At 44.2% G+C, this 21880-nt stretch overlaps 2 protein-coding genes across 7 annotated transcripts in view; both read left to right on the top strand.

The window, feature by feature from the left end:
• fam221a (family with sequence similarity 221 member A) overlaps nucleotides 1-6721 on the top strand; it is a 46685-nt gene extending 39964 nt beyond the window's left edge. The window contains exon 8 of the mRNA XM_052472554.1: nucleotides 6593-6721. Within this exon, the coding sequence (XP_052328514.1) occupies nucleotides 6593-6606 (14 nt within the window). The 3' untranslated portion in view covers nucleotides 6607-6721. The remainder of the gene's footprint in view (nucleotides 1-6592) is intronic.
• Nucleotides 6722-7469: 748 nt separating this feature from the next.
• The window catches only part of LOC118398991 (protein PALS2-like), a 70635-nt gene continuing 56224 nt past the window's right edge, over nucleotides 7470-21880 (top strand). For 4 of the 6 annotated variants that reach the window (XM_052472544.1, XM_052472540.1, XM_052472543.1 and 1 more), the window contains exon 1: nucleotides 7470-7608. The gene's annotated coding sequence lies outside the window, so the exon portion shown is untranslated. The remainder of the gene's footprint in view (nucleotides 7609-21880) is intronic. The other 2 variants (XM_052472545.1, XM_052472541.1) reach the window with 1 other exon arrangement.

Below are 21880 nucleotides of genomic sequence, written 5' to 3'. Positions count from 1 at the left end.
CATTCAACTTATTCCGCTCCAGCCATTACCACGAGCTCATCCTCCCCAATTAAGGTGCCACCAACCTCCTGTGTTGGTAACACTTTGTCATGTTACCCAACAAGTCAACATCGAATGATTGTCATACCAACAAGTGTAGGATGAGTAGACTGCTTTTGGAGGGGAATCTATAAATATTTGAGACAGATAAAAGAGGACAAGGTGAGGGAAATAGAGGAGAAAGCAGAGAAGATGTCATTCAAAATGTTATGAATTTTGATGACTGAATATTTCTGACTGATATTTTTGTTATGGTGAATTCTGAACTAAAACTAGCCCACCAATCTGGAAAACTCAGTGCAAGTACAGATTAATGTCTAATAAGAAATAGGACAATAGGACCTTTTGTGATTCTAGCCTGTCATAATTGTATTATTATTTATTACTGCCGGCTATTACTACAGGTTATTACTACAGGCTATTACTACAGGCTATTACTGCAGGCTATTACTACAGGTTATTACTGCAGGTTATTACTACAGGCTATTACTGCAAGCTATTACTGCAGGCTACAGGATATTACTGCAGGCTATTACTGCAATCTACTACTACAGGCTATTACTACATGCTATTATTACAAGCTATTACTACAGGCTATTACTACAGGCTACAGGCTATTACTACAGGCTATTACTGCAGTCTATTACTGCAGTTTATTACTGCAGGCTATTACTGCAAGCTATTACTACAGGCTGTTACTGCGGGCTATTTAATTTTACCTTTATTTAACCAGGCAAGTCAGTTAAGAACACATTCTTATTTTTACTGCAAGCTATTACTGCAAGCTATTACTGTAGTCTATTACTGCAGGCTATTACTGTAGTCTATTACTGCAGGCTATTATTGCAGGATATTACTACAGGCTATTACTGCAAGCTATTACTACAGGCTATTACAACAGGCTATTACTACAAGCTATTACTACAGGCTATTACTGCAAGCTATTACTACAGGCTATTACTGCAAGCTATTACTGCAAACTACTACTGCAGTCTATTACTGCAAGCTATTACTGCAGGCTATTACTGCAGGCTATTACTGCAGGATATTACTACAGGCTATTACTGCAGGCTACAGGCTATTACTACAGGCTATTACTGTAGTCTATTAGGACCGTGCCCCAGGACTACCTGACATGATGGCTCCTTGCTGTCCCCAGTCCACCTGACTGTGCTGCTGCTCCAGTTTCAACTGTTCTGCCTTATTATTATTCGACCATGCTGGTCATTTATGAACATTTGAACATCTTGGTCATGTTCTGTTATAATCTCTACCCGGCACAGCCAGAAGAGGACTGGCCACCCCACATAGCCCGGTTCCTCTCTAGGTTTCTTCCTAGGTTTTGGCCTTTCTAGGGAGTTTTTCCTAGCCACCGTGCTTTTACACCTGCATTGTTTGCTGTTTGGGGTTTTAGGCTGGGTTTCTGTACAGCACTTTGAGATATCAGCTGATGTACGAAGGGCTATATAAATAAATTTGATTTGATTTGATTTGATATTACTGCAGGATACTACAGCAGGATATAACTGCAGGTTATTACTGCAGGCTATTACTGTAGGCTACAGGCTATTTCTGCAAGCTATTACTGCAGGTTATTACTACAGGATATTACTGCAGGCTATTACTGCAAGCTACTACTACAGCCTAATACTGCAGGCTATTACTGCAGGCTATTACTGCAGGCTATTACTGCAAGCTACTACTACAGCCTATTACTGCAGGCTATTACTACAGCCTATTACTGCAGGCTATTAATACAGGCTATTACTACAGGCTATTACTGTAGTCTATTACTGCAGGATACTACAGCAGGATATAACTGCAGGTTATTACTGCAGGCTATTACTGTAGGCTACAGGCTATTTCTGCAAGCTATTACTGCAGGTTATTACTACAGGTTATTACTATTACTACAGGTTATTGCAGGCTATTACTGCAGGTTATTACTACAGGATATTACTGCAGGCTATTACTGCAAGCTACTACTACAGGCTATTACTGCAGGCTATCAATGCAGGCTACAGGCTATTACTACAGCCTATTACTGCTGTCTATTACTGCAGGCTATTACTGCAGGCTATTACTGCAGGCTATTACTGCAAGCTACTACTACAGCCTATTACTGCAGGCTATTACTACAGGCTATTACTGCAGGCTATTAATACAGGCTATTACTGCAGGCTACAGGCTATTACTGCAGTCTATTACTGCAGGCTATTACTGCAGGCTACAGGCAATTACTGCAGGCTATTACTGCATGCTATTACTGCAGGCTATTACTGCAGGCTATTACTGCAGTCTATTACTACAGGCTATTACTGCAGGCTATTATTGCATGCTATTACTGCAGGCTACAGGCTATTACTACAGGCTATTACTGCAGGCTATTACTACAAGCTATTACTGCAGTCTATTACTGCAGGCTACAGGCTATTACTACAGGCTATTACTGCAGGCTGTTACTACAGGCTGTTACTGCGGGCTATTACTACAGGCTGTTACTGCGGGCTATTACTGCAAGCTATTACTACAGGCTATTACTACAGGCTACAGGCTATTACTTCAGTCTATTACTGCAGGCTATTACTGCAGTCTATTACTGCAGTCTATTACTACAGGCTACTACTACAGGCTATTACTGCAGGCTATTACTGCAGGCTATTACTGCAGGCAATTACTACAGGCTATTACTACAGGCTATTACTACAGGCTATTACTGCAGGCTATTACTGCAGGCAATTACTACAGGCTATTACTACAGGCTATTACTACAGGCTATTACTGCAGGCTATTACTACAGGCTATTACTGCAGGCTATTACTGCAGGCTATTGCTACAGGCTATTACTGCAGGCTATCAATGCAGGCTACAGGCTATTACTACAGCCTATTACTGCTGTCTATTACTGCAGGCTATTACTGCAGGCTACATTTACATTACATTTACATTTAAGTCATTTAGCAGACGCTCTTATCCAGAGCGACTTACAAATTGGTGCATTCACCTTATGACATCCAGTGGAACAGCCACTTTACAATAGTGCATCTAAATATTTTAGGGGGGCGGGGGTGAGAAGAATTACTTATCCTATCCTAGGTATTCCTTAAAGAGGTGGGGTTTCAGGTGTCTCCGGAAGGTGGTGATTGACTCCACTGTCCTGGCGTCGTGAGGGAGTTTGTTCCACCATTGGGGGCCAGAGCAGCGAACAGTTTTGACTGGGCTGAGCGGGAACTGTACTTCCTCAGTGGTAGGGAGGCGAGCAGGCCAGAGGTGGATGAACGCAGTGCCCTTGTTTGGGTGTAGGGCCTGATCAGAGCCTGGAGGTACTGAGGTGCCGTTCCCCTCACAGCTCCGTAGGCAAGCACCATGGTCTTGTAGCGGATGCGAGCTTCAACTGGAAGCCAGTGGAGAGAGCGGAGGAGTGGGGTGACGTGAGAGAACTTGGGAAGGTTGAACACCAGACGGGCTGCGGCGTTCTGGATGAGTTGTAGGGGTTTAATGGCACAGGCAGGGAGCCCAGCCAACAGCGAGTTGCAGTAATCCAGACGGGAGATGACAAGTGCCTGGATTAGGACCTGCGCCGCTTCCTGTGTGAGCTATTACTACAGGCTGTTACTGCAGGCTATTACTGAAGGCTACAGGCTATTACTGCAGGCTACAGGCTATTACTACAGGCTATTACTACAGCCTATTACTACAGGCTATTACTGCAGGCTATTACTGCAGGCTACAGGCTATTACTGCAGGCTATTACTGCAGTCTATTACTGCAGGTTATTACTGCAGGCTATTACTACAGGTTATTACTACAGGTTATTACTACAGGCAATTACTGCAGGTTATTACTGCAAGCTATTACTACAGGTTTTTACTACAGGCTATTACTGCAGGCTATTACTGCAAGCTATTACTGCAGGCTACAGGCTATTACTGCAGGCTACAGGCTATTACTACAGGCCATTACTACAGGCTATTACTGTAGGCTATTACTGCAGGCTACAGGCTATTACTAAAGGCCATTACTACGGGCTATTACTGCATGCTATTACTGCAGGCTACAGGCTATTACTACAGGCCATTACTACAGGCTATTACTGCAGGCTATTACTGCAGGCTACAGGCTATTACTGCAGGCTACAGGCTATTACTGCAGGCTATTACTACAGGCTATTACTGCAGGCTACAGGCTATTACTGCAGGTTATTACTACAGGCTATTACTGCAGGCTATTACTACAGGCTATTACTGCAGTCTATTACTGCAGGCTACAGGCTATTACTGCAGGCTATTACTGCAGGCTACAGGCTATTACTACAGGCCATTACTACAGGCTATTACTGCAGTCTATTACTGCAGGCTACAGGCTATTACTGTCCGCTACAGGCTATTACTGCAGGCTATTACTGCAGGCTATTACTACAGGTTATTACTACAGGTTATTACTACAGGCAATTACTGCAGGTTATTACTGCAAGCTATTACTACAGGCTATTACTACAGGCCATTACTACAGGCTATTACTGCAGTCTATTACTGCAGGCTACAGGCTATTACTGTCCGCTACAGGCTATTACTACAGGCTATTACTGCAGTCTATTACTGCAGGCTACAGGCTATTACTGTCCGCTACAGGCTATTACTGCAGGCTATTACTGCAGGCTATTACTCCAGGTTATTACTGCAGTCTATTACTGCAAGCTATTACTACAGGCTATTACTACAGGCTATTACTGCAGGCTATTACTGCAGGCTACATGCTATTACTTCAGGCTACAGGCGATTACTGCAGGCTATTACTGCAGTCTATTACTGCAGGTTATTACTACAGGCTATTACTGCAGGCTATTACTGCAGGCTACAGGCTATTACTGCAGGTTATTACTACAGGCTATTACTGCAGGCTATTACTAAAGGTTATTACTACAGGCAATTACTGCAGGCTATTACTGCAAGATATTACTGCAAGCTATTACTGCAGTCTATTACTGCAGGCTACAGGCTATTACTGAAGTCTATTACTGCAGGCTACAGGCTATTACTGCCCGCTACAGGCTATTACTGCAGGCTATTACTGCAGGCTATTACTCCAGGTTATTACTGCAAGCTATTACTACAGGCTATTACTACAGGCTATTACTGCAACCTTTTACTACAGGCTATTACTGCAACCTTTTACTACAGGCTATTACTGCAACCTTTTACTACATGCTATTACTACAGGCTATTACTACAGGTTATTACTACAGGCTATTACTACAGGCTATTACTGCAACCTTTTTACTACAGGCTATTACTGCAAACTTTTAATACATGCTATTACTACAGGCTATTACTACAGGTTATTACTACAGGCTATTACTGCAGGGTATTACTACAGGCTATGACTGCAGGCTATTACTGCAGGCTATTACTGCAGGCTATTACTGCAGGCTATTACTGCAGGCTACAGGCTATTACTGCAGGTTATTACTACAGTCTATTACTGCAGGCTATTACTGCAAGCTATTACTACAGGCTATTACTGCAAGCTATTACTACAGGCTATTACTGCAACCTTTTACTACAGGCTATTACTGCAACCTTTTACTACAGGCTATTACTGCAACCTTTTACTACATGCTATTACTACAGGCTATTACTGCAACCTTTTACTACAGGCTATTACTGCAACCTTTTACTACATGCTATTACTACAGGCTATTACTACAGGTTATTACTACAGGCTATTACTACAGGCTATTACTGCAGGGTATTACTACAGGCTATGACTGCAGGCTATTACTGCAGGCTACAGGCTATTACTGCAGGTTATTACTACAGTCTATTACTGCAGGCTATTACTGCAAGCTATTACTACAGGCTATTACTGCAAGCTATTACTACAGGCTATTACTGCAGGTTATTACTACAGGCTATTACTGCAACCTTTTACTACAGGCTATTACTACATGTTATTACTACAGACTATTACTGCAGGCTATTACCGCAGGTTATTACTTCAGGCTATCACTGCAAGATATTACTACAGGCTATTACTGCAGGTTATTACAACAGGCCATTACTGCAGGCTAATACTACAGGCTATTACTTCAGGTTATTACTACAGGCTATTACTATAGGCTATTACTACAGGTTGTTACTACAGGCTATTACTGCAGGCTATTACTACAGGCTATGACTGCAGGCTATTACTACAGGCTATTACTGCAGGCTATTACTACAGGCCATTACTACAGGCCATTACTGCAGGCTAATACTACAGGCTATTACTACAGGTTGTTACTACAGGCTATTATTCAACTGACCTGAGCCCTAGGACCATGCCCCAGGACTACCTGACATGATGACTCCTTGCTGTCCCCAGTCCACCTGGCCATGCTGCTGCTCCAGTTTCAACTGTTCTGCCTTACTATTATTCGACCATGCTGGTCATTTATGAACATTTGAACATCTTGGCCATGTTATGTTATAATCTCCACCCGGCACAGCCAGAAGAGGACGGGCCACCCCACATATGCTCTCTCTAATTCTCTCTTTCTTTCTCTCTCTCGGAGGACCTGAGCCCTAGGACCGTGCCCCAGGACTACCTGACATGATGATTCCTTGCTGTCCCCGGTCCACCTGACTGTGCTGCTGCTCCAGTTTCAACTGTTCTGCCTTGTTATTATTCAACCATGCTGGTCATTTATGAACATTTGAACATCTTGGCCATGTTCTGTTATAATCTCCACCCGGCACAGCCAGAAGAGGACTGGCCACCCCACATAGCCTGGTTCCTCTCTAGGTTTCTTCCTAGGTTTTGGCCTTTCTAGGGAGTTTTTCCTAGCCACCGTGCTTCTACACCTGCATTGCTTGCTGTTTGGGGTTTTAGGCTGGGTTTCTGTACAGCACTTTGAGATATCCGCTGATGTACGAAGGGCTATATAAATAAATTTGATTATTACTGCAGGCTATTACTACAGGCTATGACTACAGGCCATTACTACAGGCTAATACTACAGGTTATTACTACAGGTTATTACTACCGGTTATTACTACAGGCTATTACTGCAGGCTATTACTACAGCTAGTCTCAAATGGTACATATAAACCAAATTCCTAATCATGTCCTCTAATTTCTAGGTAATCCAATTGTATAATTCCCACACAATTTAATTCCATCAACTCAACACACCATTGTCTACTACTGTAATGGTCCACAGTACATATCATTGTAGCCTATTCCACAGCCTACTTCACACATGAAGACTGATAGGCAAGGCTATTGCATCTATTCCCATGACTGAAGTGTTGGGAATGAAACAATCACAATGTTTAACATTCAATTCCAAAATCGTTCATATTCTGAATGGTTGCACTGTATCTATCCATCGTTGGATGTGGGGGATGGACTTCGACTATGATTCGTCCATCTCCGACGCACGTCACCAATGGAGGCGCGGTCTACTGTTTTGATTGACATTGTGTATTCACGGATAGTTAGCTGTGGGACCACGACAGCTAAGGGGGTTTGAATTTCCAACCGGGACAGCCACAGAGGATCACCGCTAATTTACATACACAATTACCGGTAAGTCACGGCACGGCACGGCATGGTTTAGAATGGTCGGTTAAAGTTAATTCTGGAGAGAAACTTTATGTGGAAGGAAAAGCGGACTTTTTGGTCTCAAAGATGGACTTTTGCACGTAAGGAAGTCCAGCCCTATGTGCTTTCCTAGTGTGTGTGTGTCTGTCTGTAGGATATTTATTGGGAAGGGCTTACCTCTCGTCCAATGTGATTGCCTTGCACATGCTTTGAGTGCTTATACCTTTTCTCCACAGTATCTTGACTATGTGAAAGGCTACATAATACTACTCTTCAAATATGCCGGCTACAATGCCCTGGATGGGTAACAAAAATGGCCGCACGTGTGTGACGAGATCACCGTAATCGCGAACAATTGACAGCAAAAACGACCCGATAATTTGGCACGGATGTGGACTACTTGTACGCCCAGTCGTTATTTCCCGTATATCGATCTATTTCTATGTGCGGTAACTGGATATGTGCGTGTATTTCTCGTGCCGCTGATAGGACGTGCGCGCGCGAGGAAGTGGCAGGCAGTCCCACTATCCCATTATAAAATCCGGCACCACACCAGTAGAGAAAATGAGCTGTATTGGAGAAGAGGAGCGTTGCGTACGATTAGATAGGCGAAACATGCCCGTGCCAGGCAGGGAATGAGACAAACCACGGTTGTTTGTTTGTTTGTTGACCACAACAATCAGGCATTGTTTATTTGTGCTGAGCTCGTGAATGGACGTGGGTCGGATCGGGTATAGCCTTGGCATGGCAAAGTCTGGCCCGAGGCAGAGGGCAGTAGACCCATCCTATTGATTTTCCCTCTCAGATTTGTCTGAGTGGGGTGTAGAATCCTGTCTGTCACTACTTAGATGACCATCTGAGTTTGAGAATATCACTGACTATAAAACGGTTAGGTGAATGAGCCTTTTGCCTGTAGTCAATTGTAATTTTTGGGTCATGGTGTCACTAGGCTGGTTTTATACTCAGCTATTTGGGTATTTTTCTGTCAGGCCTAGTTCTAGGGGTGGAGGTGATTGGGGGGTCATCCCTGTAAATAAGCAACATACTGGGGGATGAGGGTTGCAGTCCATCTTAAAAGGTCCAAATCAGCTGTTTTTTAGATCAATATCAAATCATTTCAGGGTAACAATTCACAAAACTGTGATTGTTTTCAATTAAAATGGTCAAGAAGTAACATAGCTTCTTAGCAAAGACCAATTTCCCAAGCAAGAATTTTGTGGGGAGGGGAAAACTGAAAACTGTTATTGGCAGAGAGTTTTGGAATGCTCTTTCTTATTGGTCTATTAACTAATTTACTACCAGGTCATGTCAAAATTCAATCCTTTAGAACAGGCTGAAATGTAAGGCAGTCTTTTCAAACAGCTCAAACACTAAACGGGCATAATCATAATTTGAACATTTTTACAGTATTATTCCAACTTCATAGTGTGGATCTCTTTTATAAATACAGTACCAGTCAAACATTTGGACACCTACTCATTCCAGGGTTTCTTTATTTGGACTATTTCCTACATTGTAGAATAATAGTGAAGACATCAAACTATGAAATAACACATATGGAATCATGTAGTAACCAAAAAGTGTTAAACAAATCAAAATATCTGTTATATTTGAGATTCTTCAAAGTAGCCACCCTTTGCCTTGACAGCTTTGCACACTATTGGCATTCTCTCAACCAGCTTCATGAGGTAGTCACTTGGAATGCATTTCAATTAACAGGTGTGCCTTGTTAAGTTAAATTGTGGAATTTCTTTCCTTAATGTGTTTAAGCCAATCAGGTGTGTTATGACAAGGTTGGGATGCTACTCAGAAGATAGCCCTATTTGGTAAAAATGTTGATGTCGCAACTATTATTCTACGATAGTCAAAATAAAGAAAATCCTGGAATTAGTAGGTGTGTCCAAACTTCTGACTGGTACTGTATACAGTCGTATGAAAAAGTTTGGGCACCCCTGACAATTTCCATGATTTCCATTTATAAATAATTGGGTGTTTGGATCAGCAATTTCATTTTGATCTATCAAATAACTGATGGACACAATAATATTTCAGTAGTGAAATGAGGTTTATTGGATTAACAGAAAATGTGCAATATGCATCAAAACAAAATTAGACAGGTGCATAAATTTGGGCACCCCAATAGAAAAATCACACCAATATTTAGTAGAGCCTCCTTTTGTTAAAATAAGTGTTACGAATCCCTTTTGGCCCGACAGTCTAGAGGGGGATGGTAATGAGACCCGTAACATAACTCATGCAAATTATAATTGTGACAAAGTAAAAGTGAGAACGAAATAACCACAACTACTGAAACTACCGTCAAACTCTAGGTTTATTTGAAAACACATGGTAATGGGGGGGAAGCAGGAAAAGGGGCTGAGCTGGACCCAAGGAAAGAAACAATAAGTATTCAAAAACACCCCTAAGCTAGACTAGCCTACTTTAACAACAGCTAACTAACTAACCAAAAATACAGTGGGTGGTCCGCCCAGTTCTAACTAGTGTATTTAACAAAGTCTACCTACGGGTAGTGTATGCCCATGGGCGACTTGTCTTGGTTTCCCACCAGCAAACAAACAAACAAACACCATAACCAAAAACAATACTCACAGGTGAGGACAAAGTGATATGGAGGTGCTCAAACAAAAGATAGCTCAATACACAAAGAAAATGAACCAGCGAGACCTACAGACATGGCATTTACAGAGAGATTTAGCTCTAGAGCAAACAACTGACAGGGTTTTTAAACCAAGGGAAAGGAACTGTGATTGGGTAGGAAACAGGAGGAGGTGTGTCTTCTGATTGATGATTGGATTGGTGACTGATTGGGGAGTGATGATTTTCACCTGTGAGGGGAGAAGGAGAGAAAAGAACACAGGATACACACACACACACACACACACACACACACACAGCATACTGGTATCCGTAACAAACAGCCTCTAATGAGTGTCTGGATTCTGGACCATTCCTCCTTACAAAACATCTCCAGTTCAGTTAGGTTTGATGGTTGCCGAGCATGGACAGCCCGCTTCAAAACATCCCACAGATTCTCAATGATATTCAGGTCTGGGGACTGGGATGGCCATTCCAGAACATTGTACTTGTTCCTCTGCATAAATGCCCGGGTAGATTTTGAGCAGTGTTTTGGGTCGTTGTCTTGTTGAAATATTCAGCCCCGGCGTAACTTAATTTTGTGACTGATTCTTCAACATTATTCCCAAGAATCTGCTGATATTGAGTGGAATCCATGCGACCCTCAACTTTAACAAGATTCCCAGTACCAGCACTGGCCACACAGCCCCACAGCATGATGGAACGCCCACCAAATTTTACTGTGGGTAGCAAGTGTTTTTCTTGGAATGCTGTGTTCTTTTGCCGCCATGCATAACGTCCCTTGTTATGACCAAATAAATCAATCTTTGTTTCATCAGTCCACAGCACCTTATTCCAAAATGAAGCTGGCTTGTCCAAATGTGCGTTTGCATTCCTCAAGCGACTCGGTTTGTGGTGTGTGTGCAGGAAAGGCTTCTTCTGCATCACTCTCCCATACAGCTTCTCCTTGTGCGAAGTGCGCTGAATTGTTGAACGATGCACAGTGACACCATCTGCAGCAAGATGATGTTGTAGGTCTTTGGAGGTGGTCTGTGGGCTGTTTTTGACCGTTCTCACCATCCTTCGCCTTTTCCTCTCCGATATTTTACTTGGCCTGCCACTTTTGGCCTCAACAAGAACTGTGCCTGTGGTCTTAATTTCCTCACTATGTTCCTCACAGTGGACACTGACAGCTTAAATCTCTGCAATAGCTTTTTGTAGCCTTCCTCTAAACCATAATGTTGAAGAATCTTTGTTTTCAGGTCATTTGAGAGTTATTTTGAGGCCCCCATGTTGCCACTCTTCAGAGGAGAGTGAAAGAGAACAACAACTTGCAATTGGCCTTAAATCGCTTTTCTCATGATTGGATGCACTTGTCTATGAAGTTCAAGGCTTAATGAGCTCACCAAACCAATTGTGTGTTCCAATTAATCAGTGTTAAGTAGTTACAGGTATTCAAATCATCAGAATGACAAGGGTGCACACATTTTTGCATAGCCTATTTTTCACATCTGATTTAATTTCATACAACTTAATATTGCTACGCTAAAAATCTTTGTCTGGACAATACCCCAGTACTCAGCTTTTATTAGAAAATGAATGACAAGCCACTGTGATCAGCTTCTGTGATGACAGAGTAAATTATTATGCAGCCTCAGAGGGGTGCCGGAACATTTTCATACGACTGTATGTATATACTACCGTTCAAAAGTTTGGGGTCACTTAGAAATTTCATAAAATTGATCAGAAATACAGTGTAGACATTGTTAACATTGTAAATTACTATTGCAGCTGGAAACGGCAGATTTTTTATGGAATATCTACAGAGGCCCATTATCAGCAACCACCACTCCTGTGTTCCAATGGCACGTTTTGTTAGCTAATCCAAGTTTATCATTTTAAAAGGCTAATTGACCATTAGAAAACCCTTTTGCAATTATGTTAACACAGCTGAAAACTGTTGTTCTGATTAAAGCAATAAAACTGGCCTTCTTTAGACTAGTTGGGTATCTGGAGCATCAGTGTTGGTGGGTTCAATTACAGGCTCAAAATGGCCAGAAACAAATAACTTTCTTCTCAAATGCGTCAGTCTATTCTTGTTCTGAGAAATTAATGCTATTTCATGCGAGAAATTGCCAAGAAACTGAAGATCTTGTACAACGCTGGCCTTCTAGGCAGATTTGCAAAGAAAAAGCCATATCTCAGACTAGCCAATAAAAATAAAAGATTAAGATGGGCAAAAGAACACAGACACTTCACTGTTGACGTTGAGACTGCTGTTTTACGGGTACTATTTAATGAAGCTGCCAGTTGAGGACTTGTGAGGCATCTGTTTCTCAAACAAGACTCTGTGATGTACTTGTCCTCTTTCTCAGTTGTGCACCAGGGCCTCCCATTCCTCTTTCTATTCCGGTTAGACCCAGTTTGCGCTGTTCTGTGAAGAGAGTAGTACACAGCATTGTATGAGATCTTCAGTTTCTTGGCAATTTCTCGCATGGAATAGCCTTAATTTCTCAGAACAAGAATAAACTGATGAGTTTCAGAAGAAGGTCTTTGTTTCTGACCATTTTGAGCCTGTAATCGAACCCACAAATGCTCCAGATACTTAACTAGTCTAAAGAAGGCCAGTTTAATTGCTTCTTTAATCAGAACAACAGTTTTCAGCTGTGCCAACATAACTGAAAACGGGTTTTCCAATAATCAATTTGCATTTTAAAATGATAAACTTGGATTAGCTAACACAATGTGCCGTTGGAACACAGGAGTGATGGTTGCTGATAATGGGCCTCTGTAGATATTCCATAAAAAATCAGCCGTTTCCAGCTACAATATTCATTTACAACATGAACAATGTCTACACTGTATTTCTGATCAATTTGATGTTATTTTAATGGACAGAAAATTGGCTTTTCATCAAAAACAAGGACATTTATAAGTGACCCCAAACTTTTGAACGGTAGTGTATATAGTAGTACACACACTTGGTGTACAAAACATAAGGAACACCTGCTCTTTCCATGACACACACTGAGTGTACAAAACATTAAGAACACCTGCTGTTTTTATGACATACACAGAGTTTGCAAAACATTAAGAACACCTGCTCTTTCCATGACATACACTGAGTTTGCAAAACATTAAGAACACCTGCTCTTTCCATGACATACACTGACATACACTGAGCTTCAAAACAAGGCATCAGGATAGATAATGATACTGTATTATAGGTAGACATGTACATGAAGACTGGGTAAAGAGATTAGACATCAGGATAGATAATGATACTGTATTATAGGTAGACATGTACATGAAGACTGGGTAAAGTAACTAGACATCAGGATAGATAATGATACTGTATTATAGGTAGACATGTACATGAAGACTGGGTAAAGTAACTAGGCATCAGGATAGATAATACGAGCAAAATAAAAACTTAGTAGCAGCAGCATATGATATGAAGTTAAAAGCATGTGTGTTTGTGTTGTGTCAGCATGTGCGTGTGTGCTTGTTTTCGGTATGCGCGTGTGTGTGCGTATGTAGCGTATGTGAATGTGTGTGGGTTTTGTGTCAGTGTAATGTGTGTGTGTGTCTGTGTGTGTTTATATAGTCTTTTGACTCCCTTATTCTGTGCACGTAGGCAGAGTATTTGGCTTTGTACTGGTTGGTTTACAGTTTGTTTACTTAATGCTCTGCTGCCCTTATAGGAAAAGAATACAGCGGACTAGCAGCAGGCTCCTGCTTTCCCCAGAATGAATCACCCAAGAACAGCCAGAGAGACCAATGTGACCTATGCCTCAAACTCATGTCTGGCCGTGTCTAGACTTGACAGTTCATGCAGCTTTAGTATTCTGATCTTCGAGTTGTGGTCATGGACTTCTGAACGTGTCATGCTTCTACACCTACAGTTAAATGTGTCTACCGTGTCCACAGTGTGTCCGGATGACCTTTTCCCTCGCTATATTCAAATGCCACTATGCATTCTACAAACGGTGAAATAGGAACAATATGATAACACAACAACAACTAATGGCAGCAGCTAACTACTGTATATAACTTGCCAGCTAACCTCTGTAGCTAGCCAGCAAGCTAGCAAACAACAGTACAGGGATTGCAAATTGGTTAGCATAACTCTAGCCCCAAAAATATATATTTTCTAAATATTAGCTAGCTGGCTAGCATTTATGAGTCCAGCAAACATGAGGTGTTGACAAGCTGAATGCACTGAGCTGTCTGTTTAAACTACTAGCACACAGCCATGCAAAAGAGGTCTCTTCACAATCTAGAAGTCCAGAACAGACTATGGGAGGCGCACAGTACTACATAGAGCCATGACTACATGGAACTCTATTCCACATCAGGTAACTGATGCAAGCAGTAGCATCAGATTTAAAAAACAGATAAAAATACACCTTATGGAACAGTTAGTACTGTGAAGACACACACACAGGTACAGACACATGCAAAATAAACACTTAGCACAGCAGCATACATTGTAATATTGTTTTATAGTGGTATTATATATTTTGTATTGTAGATATGTAGTGGTGTAGTAATGTAATGTACAATAATGTACTGTTTTATCTTTTTTGTTTTATGTGTGATGTACGTGCCTTCATGTGTTTGGACCCCAGGAAGAGTAGCTGCTGCCTTGGCAGAAACTAATGGGCATCCTTAATAAACCCCAGGAAGAGTAGCTGCTGCCTTGGCAGCAACTAATGGGCATCCTTAATAAACCCGAGGAAGAGTAGCTGCTGCCTTGGCAGAAACTAATGGGCAGCCTTAATAAACCCCAGAAAGAGTAGCTGCTGCCTTGGCAGCAACTAATGGGCATCCTTAATAAACCCCAGGAAGAGTAGCTGCTGCCTTGGCAGAAACTAATGGGCATCCTTAATAAACCCCAGAAAGAGTAGCTGTTGCCTTGGAAGCAACTAATGTGCAGCCTTAATAAACCCCAGAAAGAGTAGCTGCTGCCTTGGGATTGCAACTAATGGGCATCCTTAAAAAATAAACCCCAGGAAGAGCTAGCTGGCTAGCATTTATGAGGCAGCAACTAATGGGCATCCTTAATAAACCCCAGGAAGCAAAAGAGCTGCTGCCTTGGCAGCAACTAATGGGCATCCTTAATAAACCCCAGGAAGAGTAGCTGCTGCCTTGGCAGAAACTAATGGGCATCCTTAATAAACCCCAGAAAGAGTAGCTGTTGCCTTGGAAGCAACTAATGTGCAGCCTTAATAAACCCCAGAAAGAGTAGCTGCTGCCTTGGCAGAAACTAATGGGCATCCTTAATAAACCCCAGAAAGAGTAGCTGCTGCCTTGGCAGAAACTAATGGGCATCCTTAATAAACCCCAGAAAGAGTAGCTGTTGCCTTGGAAGCAACTAATGGGCATCCTTAATAAACCCCAGAAAGAGTAGCTGCTGCCTTGGCAGAAACTAATGGGCAGCCTTAATACACCCCAGGAAGAGTAGCTGCTGCCTTGGCAGCAACTAATGTGAAGCCTTAATAAACCCCAGGAAGAGTAGCTGCTGCCTTGGCAGGAACTAATGGGCATCCTTAATAAACCCCAGGAAGAGTAGCTGCTGCCTTGGCAGGAACTAATGGGCAGCCTTAATATCCCCAGGAAGAGTAGCTGCTGCCTTGGCAGCAACTAATGGGCATCCTTAATAAACCCCAGGAAGAGTAGCTGCTGCCTTGGCAGGAACTAATGGGCATCCTTAATAAACCCCAGGAAGAGTAGCTGCTGCCTTGGCAGGAACTAATGGGCAGCCTTAATAAACCCCAGGAAGAGTAGCTGCTGCCTTGTCAGGAACTAATGGGCAGCCTTAATAAACCCCAGGAAGAGTAGCTGCTGCCTTGGCAGAAACTAATGGGAAGCCTTAATAAACCCCAGGAAGAGTAGCTGCTGCCTTTGCAGGAACTAATGGAGATCATTAATAAATAAAAATACAAAGATACTTTTGTGCTTCTAGACCAATCTTTTCAATGCGATCTTTGTTTTCTGATAGCAGAAGTTGCATGTAAGTGTCAAGTGTAGACACAACCTCTGTCTCACACCCAAAGAGGGACAGGGACCGTCCCAAATGGCACCCTATTCCTTATTTACACCCCTTTTATTGCCGATACGGAGCCCCGCCGATCCATCACGACTGGACTACCAACGTAATCCGCACTAGTTTTTTTTTCAACAGGCTCCTCCGTTGTGACGTCCCCCGAATGCCCATCTGCTAGCCGCAGCACACTAGCTGTCTAGAGCATACCAGACTGTTTGCTGAAGTGGTCCATCAGTCAATTTCTTGGGCTACAATACCTATTTTGCCAATTGGCCTGGACCCTTTTACAACACGGACCCCTGCTGATCTATCATGACTGGTCTGCTGACGTAACCGCACAAGGGGGCTACAACAGACTTCTTTCATCGCAACGTCCCTCTAAGGCCCTTCTGCTATCCCTGGCCCACTAGCTGTCTGAATCGCCATGTCTCCAGCCCGTCCAGCTACTCATTGGACCCTATGATCACTCGGCTATGCATTCCTCTCCCTAATGTCAATATTCCTTGTCCATTGCTGTTTTGGTTAGTGATTATTGTCATATTTCACTGTAGAGACTCCAGCCCTGCTCAATATGCCTTAGCTAACCCTCTTGTCCCACCTCCCACACATGCGGTGACCTCACCTGGTTTAATTGATGTCTCTAGAGACAATACCACTGTATTCACATCCTACCATACCCTTGTCTGTACATTATGCATTGAATCTATTCTACCACACCCAGAAACCTGCTCCTTTTACTCTCTGTTTACAAACGTACTAGACAACCAGTTCTTATAGCCTTTAGTCGTATCCTTATCCTACTCCTCCTCTGCTCCTCTGGTGATGTAGAGGTTAATCCAGGCCTCTTCAGTGCCTAGCTACACTCCCATTCCCCAGGCGCTCTCATTTGTTGACTTCTGTAACCGTAAAAGCCTTGGTTTCATGCATGTTAACATTAGGTGCCTCCTCCCCAAGTTTGTTTTATTCACTGCTATAGCACACTCTGCCAACCCGGATGTCCTAGCCGTGTCTGAATCCTGGTTTAGGAAGGCCACCAAAAACCCTGAAATTTCCATCTCTAACTAGAAACTTACAGTGTCCCAGAAAAAGTTCTGGGACACTGTAAAGTCCATGGAGTATAAGAGCACCTCCTCCCAGCTGAAGCTAGGAAACACTGTCACCACCGATAAATCCACAATAATTGAGAATTTCAACAAGCATTTTTCTACGGATGGCCATGCTTTCCACCTGGCCACCCCTACCCTGGTCAACAGCCCTGCACCCCCCACAGCAACTTTCCCAAGCCTCCCCATTTCTCCTTCACCAAAATCCAGATATCTGATGTTCTGAAAGAGCTGCAAAATCTGGATCCTTACAAATCAGCAGGGCTAGACAATCTGGACCCTCTCTTTCTAAAATTATCAGCCGAAATTGTTGCAACCCCTATTACTAGCCTGTTCAACCTCTCTTTCGTATCGTCTGAGATCCCCAAAGATTGGAAAGCTGCCGCGGTCATCCCCCTCTTCAAAGGGGGAGACACTCTAGAGCCAAACTGCTACAGATCTATATCTATCCTATCCTGCCTTTCTTTTTTTGTGTGTGTTTTTAAAACATTTTTTACCCCTTTTTCGTGGTGTCCAATTGTTTACACAACCCAACCAACCGCACTGCTTCTTAATACAGCGCTCATCCAACCCGGAAGCCAGCCGCACCAATGTGTCGGAGGAAACACTGTGCACCTGGCAACCTTGGTTAGCGCGCACTGCGCCCGGCCCGCCACAGGAGTCGCTGGTGAGCGATGAGACAAGGACATCCTTACCGGCCAAGCACTCCCTAACCCGGACGACGCTAGGCCAATTGTGCGTCTCCCCACGGACCTCCCGGTCGCGGCCAGTTACGACAGAGCCTGGGCGCGAACCCAGATTCTCTGATGGCACAGCTGGCTCTGCAGTACAGCACCCTTAACCACTGCGCCACCCGGGAGGCCCTACCCTGCCTTTCTAAGGTCTTCGAAAGCCAGGTTAACAAACAGATCACCGACAATTTCGAATCCCATCCTACCTTCTCCGCTATGCAATCTGGTTTCTGAGCTGGTCATGGGTGCACCTCAGCCACACTCAAGGTCCTAAACGATATCATAACCGACATCGATAAGAGACAATACTGTAGAGCTGTATTCATTGACCTGGCCAAGGCTTTCGACTCTGTCAATCACCACATTCTTATCTGCAGACTCAACAGCCTTGGTTTCTCAAATGACTGCCTCGCCTGGTACACCAACCTCTTCTCTGATAGAGTTCAGTGGGTCAAATCGGAGGGCCTGTTGTTCGGACCTCTGGCAGTCTCTATGGGGGTGCCACAGGGTTCAATTCTCGGGTCGACTCTTTTCTCTGTATACATCAATGATGTCGCTCTTGCTGCTGGTGATCTGGATCTCTGATCCACCTCTACGCAGACAACAGCATTCTGTATACTTCTGGCCCTTATTTGGACACTGTGTTAACTAACCTCCAAACGAGCTTCAATGCCATACAACTCTCCTTCCGTGGCCTCCAACTGCTCTTAAATGCAAGTAAAACTAAATGCATGCTCTTCAACCAATTGCTGCCCGCACCTGCCCGCCTGTCCAGCATCACTACTTTGGACGTTTCTGACTTAGAATATGTGGACAACTACAAATACCTAGGTGTCTGGTTAGACTGTAAACTCTCTTTCCAGACTTACATTAAGCATCTCTAATCCAAAATGAATCTTGAATCGGCTTCCTATTTCGCAACAAAGCATCCATCACTCCCCCAAACATACCTCCGTAAAACTGACTATCCTGCTAATCCTCGACTTCGGCAATGTCATTTACAAAATAGCCTCCAACACTCTACTCAGCAAAATTTTGTCACCAAAGCCCCATATACTACCCACCACTGCAACCTGTATGCTCTCATTGGCTGGCCCTCGCCTCATATTCTTCACCAAACCCACCCACTCCAGGTCATCTATAAGTCTTTGCTAGGTAAAGCCCCACCTTATCTCAGCTCACTGGTCACCATAGCAGCACCCACCCGTAGCCCGCGCTCCAGCAGGTATATTTCACTGATCACTCCTAAAGCCATTTTCCTCCTTTGGCCCCCTTCCCTTCCAGTTCCCGAAGCCTCTCCTGTGTTGTCTTGGCTGTGTGCTTAGGGTCGTTGTCCTTTTGGAAGGTGAACATTTTCCACATTCGGAGGTCCTGAGTGCTCTGGAGCTCTCTGTACTTTGCTCCGTTAATCTTTCCCTCGATCCTGACTCGTCTCCCAGTCCCTGCTGCTGAAATACATTCCAACAGCAAGATGCTGCCACCACCGTGCTTCACCGTAGGGATGGTGCCAGGTTTACTCCAGACTTGACGCTTGGCATTCAGGCCAAAGAGTTCAATCTTGGTTTCATCAGACGAGATAATCTTGTTTCTCAGGGTCTGAGAGTCCTTTAGGTGCCTTTTGGCCAACTCCAAGTGGGCTGTCATGTGCGTTTTACTGAGGAGTGGCTTCCGTCGGGCCACTCTACCATGAAGGCCTGATTGGTGGAGTGCTGCAGAGATGGTTGTCCTTCTGGAAGGTTCTCCCATCTCCGCAGAGAAAATATGGAGCTCTGTTAGAGTGACCATCGGGTTCTTGGCCACCTCCCTGACCAATGCCCCTCTCCCCCGATTGCTCAGTTTGGCAGGGCGGCCAGCTCTAAGAAGAGTCTTGTTGGTTCCAAACTAATTCCATTTAAGAATGATGGAGGCCACTGTGTTCTTTGGGACCTTCAATGCTGAAGAAAGTTTTGGTACCGTTCCCAGATCCGTGCCTCAACATAATCCTGTCTCGGAGCTCTACGGACCATTCCTTTGACGTCATGGCTTGGTTTTTGCTCTGACGTGCATTGTCAACTGTGGGACCTTATCTAGACAGGTGTCGAAACATCTGAAGAATGATCAATGGAAACAGGATGCACCTGAGCTCAATTTTGAGTCTCATAGCAAAGAGTCTTAATACAGTACTTAAGTAAATAAGGTATTTCTGTTTTTGATTTTTAATACATTTGCACAAAAAAAATAAAACCTGTTTTTACTTTGTCATTATGGGGTATTTTGCGTAGATTGTGTTGTTTGTGTCGCACAGCTTTGCTTTATCTTGGCCAGGTTGCAGTTGTAAATGAGAACTTGTTCTCAACTGACCTACCTGGTTAAATAAAGGTAAAATAAAATGTTAAAAAATGGATGAGGAAAAACATTTATTGAATACATTCTAGAATAAGGCTGTAACGTAACAAAATGTGGAAAAAGTGAAGGTTCTGAATTCTATCCACAAGGGTAGGCCATTACATTCAACATTTTAATAAAACAACAGTTTAATGACAGTTTTTATGATCGTGCCCCATAAAAAAGCGCTAGTCTACACATCTTCCATAGACGGTCACACATTTCTGCTCGTCTCTCGCACCTCCCCCCAACAAGCAGGGCACCGGTCCCCCAACAAGCAGAGCACAGGGCACCGGTCCCCCAAACCCCCCAACAAGCAGAGCGCAGGGCACCGGCTCCCCACACCCCACGCCCCCAACAAGCAGAGCGCAGAGCGCAGAGCACTGGCACCCCCACCCCACCCCCCGAACAAGCAGAGCGCAGCGCACTGGCTCCCCCCACCCCCCAACAAGCAGAGCGCAGAGCACTGGCTCCCCCCAACCCCCAACAAGCAGAGCGCAGAGCACTGGCTCCCCCCAACCCCCAACAAGCAGAGTGCAGAGCACTGGCTCCCCCAACCCACCCCCAACAAGCAGAGCGCAAGGCACCGGCTCCCCCCACCCCACCAATAAGCAGAGCGCAGGGCATCGTCTCTTTAAAACACATGTATTTTGACCATCTGGATATCGGAAAAATGCCCATCCATATTAGTTGGTAGGAGCCCTGACAGGAGAGAGGCTGGAGGAAGACAGTAGCTGGTAGGAGCCCTGACAGGAGAGAGGCTGGAGGAAGACAGTAGCTTGTAGGAGCCCTGACAGGAGAGAGGCTGGAGGAAGACAGTAGCTGGTAGGAGCCCCGACAGGAGAGAGGCTGGAAGAAGACAGTAGCTGGTAGGAGCCCTGACAGGAGAGAGGCTGGGGGAAGACAGTAGCTGGTAGGAGCTCTGACAGGAGAGAGGCTGGATGAAGACAGTAGCTGGTAGGAGCCCTGACAGGAGAGAGGCTGGATGAAGACAGTAGCTGGTAGGAGCCCTGACAGGAGAGAGGCTGGAGGAAGACAGTAGCTGGTAGGAGCCCTGACAGGAGAGAGGCTGGAGGAAGACAGTTGCTGGTAGGAGCCCTGACAGGAGAGAGGCTGGAGGAAGACCACGGGTCATGTGACACCATGAGTTATGTCATGACATGAGATGCTGCTGGTTATGCCTGTTGCTCGTTAAGGGCTGGGGATTGTAGGGAGCGGTGTGTGTGAACTGGGGGTTGTGAAGAGCGGTGTGTGTGTACTGGGGGATGTGAAGAGCGGTATGTGTGTACTGGGGGTTGTGAACTGCCAGCTAGGTATGTGTGTACTGGGGGATGTGAAGAGCGGTATGTGTGTCACTGGGGGATGTGAAGACCATACAAACGCGGTATGTGTGTACTGGGGGATGTGAAGAAGCG

The sequence above is a fragment of the Oncorhynchus keta genome, chromosome 20 (assembly GCF_023373465.1).
Source record: "Oncorhynchus keta strain PuntledgeMale-10-30-2019 chromosome 20, Oket_V2, whole genome shotgun sequence".
Classification (NCBI taxonomy): Eukaryota; Metazoa; Chordata; class Actinopteri; order Salmoniformes; family Salmonidae; genus Oncorhynchus; species Oncorhynchus keta.
Note: the sequence above shows the minus strand (reverse complement) of the source record. Positions and strands in the feature narration are given on the sequence as shown.